Source organism: Apiospora marii (genome assembly GCF_038362585.1).
Source record: "Apiospora marii strain CBS 49790 chromosome Unknown utg000003l_segment0_segment0, whole genome shotgun sequence".
Classification (NCBI taxonomy): Eukaryota; Fungi; Ascomycota; class Sordariomycetes; order Amphisphaeriales; family Apiosporaceae; genus Apiospora; species Apiospora marii.
This window is the reverse complement of record NW_027117374.1, coordinates 5,471,145-5,482,285: the sequence shown is the minus strand read 5'-3', so window position 1 is coordinate 5,482,285 and position 11,141 is coordinate 5,471,145. Positions and strand designations below refer to the sequence as shown.

The window sequence follows — 11,141 nt, the reverse complement described above, 5'->3', positions numbered from 1 at the left end:
AAATGGCAACGGTATGAATTCACAATGCAATCGACGACATGTCAGTTAAAGTTCAATATGTTCTACCTCTTGAAAATTAAACCGGGTTATATCTTCGTTGCCTGCCCTATCTTTTCGTACTTAGTTCCGCCTGCTATTGTCTCAAATGTACATGTATGTAGCACCGCACCACTTCTTAGAGGCGGAACCCCGCACCCTCTAGCCTGCTCATGTAGCGTTCAGTTGCCTACTAACCTACCACTGAATTGCCTGCCGCTAAACTGCCTGCCGCGAGTTTGCCTCCTGCTGGTTCCCGAGCAGCAAGGGATCTGCCCTAACACCGAATGGCGGGGTGGCTTGGGTGGCGATTGGATCACCAAAGCCCACGCAACCTCACCGCACTAGATCGCAGATGAACCGGTCAACTGGCTACTGGACCGGTGAAGCTGAGAGCCTTATAGATTAACGGAAGTGTAACACCACCTTCGTCATCAATTTGAGCGGCAGATGTGTTAGTGGAACACCATATTGGGGTCTCTGGCTTGCCTTACGGGCGAAGCGACATGGTCTCCCCCCGCAACCATAGCCACCACACATTTTCCGGGTTATCCTGTAAGATGGGCGCGTGGGGGCGCAAACAGGGGGTCGGAGTGAGGAATGTGTGCTTGAAAGTTTGCCATTACTACCACTGACCTAGGTGCTCGTGTTTGATTCTCCGGCACGAACAGTGTGTGTCGTTTCTACTGATCTCTGATTATCGAGGGAAACAGCGAACAACAGTAGGGGGTTCCAGGATTGCCATGGAAGATCCTTTGAAACTCGTGGTCCGGCCCGAGCGACCAGATGAGTATGGCTTAGAGTGCGTCACTTACCCAAATGTTTCCTACTCATGCTGCTTGTGCCTTGATTGCCTGGCATCACTGTCATTAGCTGATTAATTTATTGGTTGTCGACAATAGCGTGGTTGTGTTCCATGGTCTACATACACTTGGCCTTCCTCGGTTGCCAGCAGCTTGGTCGCAATGTCTTCTGAATCTATGCCCTGCCAACACCAGAATCATCGACCATGATGCGGAACTCCGTATTGAAGACAAATTCAGATGGGAGGACGTGCAGGCTAAGACAAATGACTTAACTAACGCGCTTCGAAGCTGGGTTGACGATGAAGTCAAGCAAGTCAGTCTTTTCAAATACTCTACGCTTCAAAAAATACTCTGACCACACGCTACATGCAATACAGGGCCATGGTACTCGTGTCTTCGTGTTTGTCGGTATCGGAATGGCCGGCTACATCGTGAAACACGTAAGCTTGAGTGCCGAAAACTACTTCACATGCTGACTCATATAGACGCTGATCCGATTCTCCCAAGAGAGCCGCTTCCGTCGTTGCTTGGACCGAGTACAGGGTCTCATCTTTTTTGGGACGCCCAACTTTACCGAGTCTAACGAGCGTGCGGCTTCGATCCTCTCAGGTATTCTTCGTTATGAGACTGGATTGACCGGGAGATGGCCATCCAACATCACGAAGCGCGATCTCTCCTCACTAGTGCATAGTGCTTACCGATTTGATGAACTGAAATTGGGATGTCACATTATGACCTGTTTCGAGAAAATCGCCATCAAAACACGTAAATTTGGTGTCTCCCGCCAGATTGCGGTGCGTTACTGCCTTAATCGCCCTCTTTCAGCTGTGATTTACTGATGTGCTTGATTGTACACAGATGGTGGATCGAGACCTTGCTGTAATACCTGCCGCACGCTGTCGCATTGTTGAAATTGATACAAAGCTGTCAAGTCTTCTTGAGTCGACAGACTGCGTGGTCCACCGCCATATATCAGACTTCTTCGGCGAAGTATATAATGCAGCACAGGGCAGCATTGAGGACACCACGAAGAAACCAGATGCAGTTGCATCCCAAAGTGGTCCTGGGGATATGTCCATCTGCGATCCTTTTGTCACCATGAGAGCAGGTACTGCCGAAAGTATGTTCAGAGGTCATGTAGTTACGAGAGACCAACAATTCGCTGACGACTAAATTAGGACCTCTTGAACCATCTCTGCCGATCAGGGCACAGACCTCAGCTTTGTCGTTTAAGGTCCCAGAGCCCAGTATCATCCATTCCCCAAGTTCTAAGTCATTTCCATCCTGCGGAAGTCCAGACTCTTCAGCCAAGCTGTCTACCCGGCAGAATCTGTCATCCCATAGTGGGGTTCGATCATCCATGTCGCCCCTTTCACTTTCATCCGAGTCCAGCTACGTGCTTTTGCCCGGTGCAAACGAATCAAAGAAACGACGGGCCATTCAAACACCCGTCGAGTGGGTTCAAGCTGGATCCCGCAGACAGCCAAACCCTGCTTTTTGTGGACGCAGCGAAGTTGTTACGAGTATGAAGCGGGCTTTGTTGGACTCAGAGTCAAAGAGCATTCTGCGGCCGAATGTGTTTGTATTGTGTGGACCAGCTGGTGTTGGAAAAACACAGACGGCTCTCCACTTCTTCCACTCGATGAAATCGGAATTTGATGTTCGGTTTTGGATCCAAGGAGACAGCACCGACGGGCTATTCGCGGCCTACAGGGAGATCTCTGTCCGACTTGGCCTCGAAACGCGGGATGACTCCCAGGATGCAGTTCTGACCCGGGAGCTCGTGAAGGGATGGTTCACGGAGCCATACGAGCACTTCAAAGACAACACAGGAAGATTACTGAAGTGGCTGGTAGTTATCGACAATGCTGACAATCCCGATGATGTGTTGGATTTCTGGCCATATGATGGCCAAGGCTCGATCATCATCACAAGTCGTAACCGTGGATCGATGACGCAGAACTATTTCAGCGAGTCCGGCTCGGAACTCACTTCTATGACGGTAGACGACGCGGCCCGACTCCTGCAAAGCCTCTTGGAAAACGGGAACAGGCCAAAGGAGTCGTTTGAGATGCTTCGGACGGTCGTTGTCAAGTTGGAATGCTGGCCGTTGGCAATTGCTCAGATGGCAGGCATCATCTGCCGCAGAAATCTCCCCCTCGCCAAGTTCTTGGAAATTTACGACTGTAGAGAGAACCGTTCCAAGTACCAGTCACAGAAGTTTGGCAAAATGGACGGCTACAGCCTAACCTTGGCTGCGGCCTGGGCGTTGGACGATATGAGCCCCGGCGCCGCTCAGCTTCTCTCGGTCATCTCGCTTTTCACACCAGCTTCCATACCGCAGGAGATTCTGACTTCCACCCCCGAACGAGCCAAGCTTGTATCGTACCCACTAAACGCAGGCGACTTCTACAGTGAGATCGAAAAGATCGAATCCTGTTCCATCATAGCCCACCGGACAGGCTTACACTCTGAAGACCCGATTGAAATTTCTATTCACCCTCTCATCCAGGAGGTTGTACGCGGCCAACTCTTGCATAGTAAAGAAACCATCGTTTCAACCTTCAACGCAGCCGTGGGACTTATGACTGGTGTCTGGCCTTTTGAGACCTTGCCGTTCTATGGCTTCCATGACTTTGATAAGATCCAACGGCGGGATTGCTGCGAGAGACTCTTGCCTCAAGTCACACAGTTGGTTCAATTTTACCAGAGCTTGAACGGGCTTGCTAGAGGCGAGTGTACGACGGAGGATATGTTGAATCTTTTGAGTGAGATCGGCTGGTATGTCCCAATCCATTAACCGAAAGGGATGATGACTTGGCTAACACAACCATGGATCAACAGGTATCAATATCAGAGACTCAGGATGGAGGACTCTCTAGTTTACGTCCAGTTGACCTTGCGTATACTTGATGAGAGTCCCGGTGACTATGCGCAGATACGAGCCGGCAATCTGGGCACGTGGGGGAACGTTGCATTGAAGATCAATCAGGCGGATGTGGCTCTTGAGAAAAACCTTGAAGCTCTCGAGATTAGGAAGAACACGCTGGCGGCCACCGGTGTGGTTAACTCACAGATCGCTGCCAGCTACACCGAGACCGCCTTCGCCATGATCGCCAACGGCCTGTTTAGCGAGGCCGAAGAGCTCATCGAAACATCCATTTCCCTTCGCAAGCAAATGCCCAAGTTCTCTCGTCTGCAACTCTGCAGTCCACTGTACTACAAGGCCATTCTGTACAATCACAAGGGAGACTACATGCGAGCAGCTGCTTGCGCTTCAGAAGCGCTGAGAGACAGGGAAATGGCGTACGGGCCTGACGACCACGAGAACAAAAGGTAAACAGCCCGGGGTAACCCCAATCCCAGCAACAGTGCTAATCAAGGCATAGAGTTGGCCTATTGCTCACTTGCCTCGGCAACGTATACACAAATCAAGGGATGGAAGACCAGGGCTTCGTCTATCACCAGCGGGCATTGGCCCAGCTTTTGGCGACTGGAGGGGAAGATGACTTGGATACGGCCATTGCCTACTACAAAGTCACCATCCACTACCTGAGGCTCGGCAGCCTGGACCTGGCAGCGTAAGCATGACGATGAAGAAGCGGACCCATCGCCCCCTTTTGAAGCTCTCGTGCTGACACATAGCTCCCTCGACAGCATCCTGGTCGGCAAAGCGATACGGACATTTCGCGCATCGAGGTTTCACCACGGCGAGCTGGCGCGCGCCCTGTTTCTGCAGGCCCGCGTGTATCAGAAGCTGGGCGATTCGGGTTTGGCGGCGTCGAGCTTGGACGAATGCGTGGCGATCCGCCGCCAACTGGTGGGAAACGACAGCAGGCCTGTCGAACAATTAGCCGAAGCCGCGTTCGACGCCTTGGTAGCGATTGGGCGAAGGTGAGTAGCTGACTGGCGACCTTCATTGGTAATTGGAGCGTACAGTGCGTAAGTGAATAGGGCTATATAACTCAAATTGCAGGGTTTCAAAATGTACGCATTGGGGTTTAATGGCAGAGTACCAAAAGCAGTGCAGGATATCTCAATAGTATGGCAATACAAGAACGACGCGTCTGGTGGACATGTGATATGGACGGCATCTCGTTCGGGTTTACCAAAAATCCCGGGCTAACTTGTGCCTGCAATTCCTTCCAAAGTACACATAGCCAGATGGCTTCGCCGACAGCCTCCGCAAGGGATTTCGTACAAGCCTTGACATCCAAGGACGACGCCCTGGGAGGAAGACTGGCGAACTTGGCATTTTCCCACACCTGTCCTAGTATAACAGTCACGAGTCTTCTAAATGGGACCATGCATGTTGTACTTGCCTGTCGGGCTTTCCATTAGGCTAACTAAAGAACCGAGTGGTCATGACCTGGAAAAGAAACTCGAACCTTGCCCGTCCCTATTTGACTGGCAGTTGAAGCAATTACGGCTTGTGGACACCCGGTAGACCAAGCATTCCATGCCTGCTTGACTACTGCCCAATGTTGTCTCCTATGCGCACACCGTCTTCAACTATTCCCGGATTCCTCTTCTCCCATCATTTCCCAAGTTACTTCCATAGGATATTCATCGAAACCATGAGTCTCCATATCCTGTCTAGAATTAGGATTGGGCTCATCGATGTCTCCCCCCCCAGTTGGAACTCGGGTCGAATCCGGAGCCGCTTTCGCCCGGACATTCCCCTCGAAGTCCCTTTTGTCCCGGTAGTCGGATGTTGTTGGGGAGTCATGCCGCGGAGGAAATCCCAGATATTGAAGTCCAGCTGTCGTACGCGTGCACAAAGCTTGTCCAGGATTTTCCCGGGGATCCCATCTAACTCCATAGCGTGAAGGGGCTTAAGGCGGAACCAGGTGCTAGGCTTTTGGGGGCGGACCATTGAGATCGTATCAATCTTGCTGAACGGCGTGTTCTCGAGGTCATGGTGTCTTTCGATAATCCTGGCCATGTCCTCGATGCCCAGGCCCGGAATACCGTGGTCCCCATCACTGAAGTCACCCCTGCCATAGCCCTCCACGAGGCAACCACCGAGCAGTGTTGCCCAGAATGCGAATCTTGACATGTCCTCGATCAGCTTTGAGAGGCTCCACTCGACGTTCCCTTCCAAGCCCAACCCATGTCCCACTGTATGTCTAAAACATAGACTCAACTGGTCGGGGTCGTCGTGGTCTACATTTCCAACGCCGAAACTGAGAATTTCATGCAGTTCCTTCCACGTGTACGTGTTCTCCAAGCTGTCCTGTAGCTCTTTCAAGTTGTCCGCACCTAGTATGAACGATGGCCGGAGACGAATCAGCTGGGCAACCATGACATCGGCGTCTTTCTGTAAGGCTAGAACGCCCTCGGCCAAGCCGTGGAAAAAGACGTGATACGGCTTGTCTTCGACGCTGCGGACAGATGACGTTCCCTTGTCGATTTCCAGCGCCATTTCCCGCGGGGTATCCTGTAAGACGCGTCGGATCTGGAGCGGCAATGGGGATATCAGTGATTGGAGGGTTCCGATCACCGTGGCTGTCATAGCACGCATCTCTTCGCTGACGGGTGCGTACATGTAGGTGATTCCGTTCTTCTTGGCGAATGTATCAAGCGTCCAGCCTTTTCGGGTATGGAAACCGGCTGGGACAATCTCTACATCATCGCCATCTTCATCATCCGATTCCACGCGTCGGCGTTTGCGGCGGCTATCACGTGGGCGCTCCAGCCCTCTCTTGGGGGCATTGGCCTGGGGCTGTGGGTCTTGAGTATCCACAGGCAAGCGCGCCCGGAGATCCTGAATTTCCCGTTCGAGTGTGGTTATTTCCCGGGTGTGGCTGTTCGCCTTAGCCTCGGCGAATCTGATGATAGCCTCGGTGGCGTCGGTATCGCGAATGGTCTCGTTCAATGTGCGCTTGGTACGTTCCAGGAACTCTTGGTGTTCGGCGATCGCAGCCTCCTGCTCAATCCGGTCCGCCTTGGACTTTTCAAGCTTTTCCTTGAGCGTCTGCAGATCTCCCGTTGTCTCTGACTGAGCCCGCTTCAGATACTTGAGCTCCGCCTCTTTCTCCGCAATCTGATGTTGGATATCCTCACTGGGACCCGGTGGGGAACCCGAAGCAACATCCAAGTGGTCCCCATTATTTGCCGCAACACCCGCTCCGTTGGATTCAGAGGGGGATGAGCCTATGTTGACCTCGTCGTGGGCTGCAATTTCTTGGGGATCGGATTCGGAGGGTGAACTCTGCCATTCGGATTCGGAGGAAGATGAGTCGGAACCGAAGAGTTCAAGTAAATCCATATTGAAGGATTAGCACTGACTGGGGATATCGAGACCTTTGGGGGATCTCGAGGTGAGGTTGGTAGTCTGGTGATGGTGAAACGTTGTGATAACCCGGGGAAAAGGTTGAATTGGTTGGGTTCGCAAAAGTCGGGTTGGCGTGATTTCCCTAAATTCAATTTCCCTAGGCATGAGAAGGGGAAAAAAGTGAACTCTGGTAGATTTCCAGACCTATCGATTGGGATGATGAAGTCCAAAGATAGGTGGTGTGGTTTAGGACTCTGCAGAACAATGAACGATTTGTAGTTGCTCAAATGTACCAAAATAGCCACTGTTGTCTTGATTGGACTCGCCAACTCACTGATTGTGACACTGATATCAGAGAAATTGAATACACCATCGAAAGATGAATGTGGTGTAATGTATCTGGTGCCCCGTTCTTACTGTCCAGCGTGGCCTTACGCTGTCGCCATGGTATGGAATTGTTGGTCGGTCCCTAATATTCAATGATGGCGGGTTGCTTAATACGGCGGCATTATACTACAGCACCGAAGTAGACCTCACAGGGCAAGATCTACCTACGGTTTCTCGAGCAAATAAATAAATGTGAACAAGTTGAATATCTTTATATAAATCCCTTGACCTCAACATCTCCATCGGACCATCAAATTGATTTGATCACTTCATCTCTTTCCTTTAGCAAGCGTGGGCCAAAGCGAGCCATTTCGTAATAAGAAAGTCAGTGGCAAGATGTTGGGAAAGAGCTCAAGTCACAGATGGAAAGTGCAGCTTGTCAACTTGGCCCGTTACTTGACCACTGGCCCTCTTATATAACATGGCCGCGGCAGTCACTAGCTCGCCCCTCCGATGGAGCATCTCAATGACGCGGCCGCCTGCAATACTGACGGCAGATATATTGATCAGTTTCGGCCGGCGTAGTGGAAGTGGGTCGCAGGCATGACGAGTGCGACGCTGGCCAGGCGATCGGGCCCCGGGTTGCAACCTCGCTTTCTTGGCTCAACGTCGGAGGGGCGGCTAGCCATGGACGAATTCCACAGTCCGCGCCGCAGCTGGTTGACGCGGCGAAGCTTCATTGCGGCCCCTTGAAGGCTGGAGTTTTTTCGGTGATTCCTTGGCGGTCCCCCAGACATTTTCGCTCCCGGCAACCGGCCATGCCGTCGGTGACTTGTAAGCTTCGAGCGAGATCGTCAGGTTTTGGATGAACATTACGCTTGAATAGCTCTTGAAACTTATAAACACGAGAGGGTAACCTGCTCCATGTTATTCTTTTGCACTTACTGGTCTTGGATGAAATCGAATTAAGACACTTATGGCGCCAAAGGAGAATGAACACGATTCGGGGCCGGTACAAAGTTGTCGGCCACCACCTCACCCCTCCACATATCATCTACATGCGTCTGGGGGAGAGTTTCTATTCGTGCTCCATACCAAAAGTCTCACGCGCTGTTCGTTACGAGTTTGCTGTTTCTGTTAGGCGACTGACTCGACGTTGAATCAAGGCTGCAAAACAGCAACGCCACCTCTGCCCAGGCGCGCCTTGGCGCCTGTTTGACGTCTTGGGGGTTTGTGGGCTGGAGTTTCAGGCATGAGCGTGTTCTAGAAGGAGAATCTCAGCGTCTTAAAATCATTTATTCGAAACTATGTTGTGTTTCCTGGACTGAAGAATCGGACGGTCCAAGATATCAGACGGTATGTAACTCGTCCCGTTTCCGTCCGGACAGCCCTTGGGATGCGTGTCAAACAATGTCGCCAATTCCTATCACGATCGGCTGACGGCTTGGCTCACACAATCCAGACGATCTGGGCTCGTCTCTGGTTACTCATCATGAATTTCTGAGTACCCGACGAACAAAGTTGGCCAACTAGAGGCACAGATCCACTTGGAGCCGCAACGTTGTTAGGCGGGGAGAGGAGTGAAGATCTGCCGGGACTTGGATCTGCCGGGTCTGGGAGGCGGCATTAACGACGCTGCATCTCAGAAGACATAACAGGTTCTAGATTCCCCTGATCTGAATCCCACGACCTGGGGCCTGCCTGGAACGTGCCTGGGCTCTCCCCAGGTCACCCCCGTCAACACTTCTTAAGCGCCAAGAAGGGCAGTGCTTGATGAAACCAGATTAGCAGAACATCGGCCCCACTCCCCCGGGTTATCAGATCGGTTCCATACACTTTATTTCAAGCTGAACCCTGCGCACATCTATGTACGCAACCCGCCTGCATGGGCCCTCGGCTGTGTAAACGCGCAACGCCTGCTCCAGAACAATCCTGTTTCTACAATATCGCCATGTCCGACTTGGATGGGGCACGGTGGTGTGCGGTTACATCGGGGGTTTTAAGCAGCTAGTTATTTGATATCCTGGGGTTATACCGACAACATCCAGGCCCCGATGGACACCCAGTAGGCGGATGGGTTTTCAGTGCACACCTTCTCCTATATATCTTGGCTCACTGTCTTCGGACTTTCTGTATATTTTCTTTTTCAGTATCATCCAAACTCATCAGTGACGACCAACTCGATCTCTTATCTTTCTTTCCAGTGGCCGGCCGCTCTTTGTATTACATTAAAAAATAACTAGACCCGAATCCGCAACCATCCCCATCCCAAAACCAAGTACTTTCGAAATTCCACACCTCACTCACAGTCATCATGCACGCTCCCTCCGTCGCTCAGGTCCTCGCCTGTGGCCTGGCCACCACGGCCGCCTTCCAGCTCCCCAACACGGCCTTCAACCGCCGCAGCGCTGTAAGCCTTCTTCTGTTTTCGCTTCCCCCTACTGCTCCGTGTACGCAAACCAGCTAATACTTCTATGCCAGGGTGTGATCGCAGCCCTCGCCGCCCCGGCTGCTGCCCGACCTGCTCCTGCCGCACCCCATGTCGCCAGAGCCGCCGCCTCCTCCGCGGCCGCGGCTCCTGCTAAGGCGTCAGGTGCTGCACCCCCTGCCAAGGCAGCGGCCCCGTCTGGAGCCGCTGGAGCCGCTGCACCTCCCCCTCCTCCGGCCGCTAGTGGCGCGGCACCGCCTCCTCCTCCTGCTGCTAGCGGAGCTGCACCACCTCCTCCCCCAGCTGCTGGTGCCGCGGCCCCTCCTCCTCCTCCGGCCGCCGGTGCCGCCGCGCCGCCTGCCGCTGGTGCCGCCCCTCCTGCGCCTCCTGCCGCTGGTGCCGCTCCCCCTGCTAAAGCTGCAGCGTACGTATAGACTTGATACAGTTCCCTGGTAGAACGTATGCTGACTCTTTTGATAGTGCTGGTGCTGGTGCTGGTGCTGCCGCCGCGCCCGCTTCCGGTGGTGCCGCACCTCCGGCTAAAGCGGCGGCCGCTGCCCCTGCCGCTGCCCCTGCCGCTGCTGCGGGTGCGGGTGCTGCACCTCCTGCCAAGGCTGCGGCCGCTGCTCCTGCTGCTGCCCCAGCTGCAGGCGGCGCTGCCCCTCCTGCCCCTCCCGCTGGCGGTGCTGCCCCAGCGGCCGGTGCTGCTGCTCCTCCTGCTGGCAGCGGAGCCCCCAAGCCACCTGCCCGCCGCTGAGTGGATTGGCCGCGCTCCAATTGCCACCACTACCACCTGATGCCATACCTTCGGGCTTCGTGTCTGCGTGTTCCAGCATGAGTAGCACGCATCTGCAAGCCTACGTCTTTCTCTCCTTTCCGTGGATGGTCCACTTGTTTGTCTTTTAAACCGGCTATGTGTTATGAATGTATCTATATACCCACTCATTCTGTCTGCTTCTTCACGGTCCTTTCCTTTTTAGCTGTATATACATGTATGTCTTATGAAAACACAATTACTTTCATTTGGAGGGCGACCCGGTACAAAACGAGGCCACCACCTTGTATGGGAAATAGATTTTCGAGTCCGAGTTCAGACTGGTGGAAATGATGAAGGACGCTAGCGACTCCTTGTTCAACCCAGATTCTGCAAGACGTATTGGCATCTGGCGGAAGCAGAAACAGGCCCACGTATATGTCTCTTAAACCACCTATTACCACTTATACCAAAAAGTGCCGATACCTATCTCAACGCGCATTCTCAACTCCG

General features: G+C 53.0%; 3 protein-coding genes across 3 annotated transcripts; all 3 read left to right on the top strand.

Moving 5' to 3' along the window:
- Positions 1-779: 779 nt before the first annotated feature.
- PG985_005257 (tetratricopeptide repeat domain-containing protein) lies at positions 780-4,740 on the top strand (the record flags this gene model as incomplete). Its single annotated transcript, XM_066825026.1, has 9 exons — positions 780-838; positions 1,035-1,155; positions 1,220-1,282; positions 1,328-1,636; positions 1,701-1,962; positions 2,021-3,623; positions 3,687-4,178; positions 4,232-4,423; positions 4,488-4,740. The coding sequence occupies 9 exons, from the start codon at positions 780-782 to the stop codon at positions 4,738-4,740; spliced, it is 3,354 nt and encodes a 1,117-aa protein (XP_066688186.1).
- Positions 4,741-6,444: 1,704 nt separating this feature from the next.
- Positions 6,445-6,843, top strand: PG985_005256 (uncharacterized protein; the record flags this gene model as incomplete). Its single annotated transcript, XM_066825025.1, has 1 exon — positions 6,445-6,843. The coding sequence occupies one exon, from the start codon at positions 6,445-6,447 to the stop codon at positions 6,841-6,843; it is 399 nt and encodes a 132-aa protein (XP_066688185.1).
- Positions 6,844-9,760: 2,917 nt separating this feature from the next.
- PG985_005255 (uncharacterized protein) lies at positions 9,761-10,631 on the top strand (the record flags this gene model as incomplete). The annotated part of the gene is made up of 3 exons (XM_066825024.1): positions 9,761-9,856; positions 9,928-10,298; positions 10,355-10,631. 3 exons carry the CDS (start codon positions 9,761-9,763, stop codon positions 10,629-10,631), a joined length of 744 nt encoding a protein of 247 aa, XP_066688184.1.
- Between the last annotated feature and the right edge of the window lie 510 nt (positions 10,632-11,141).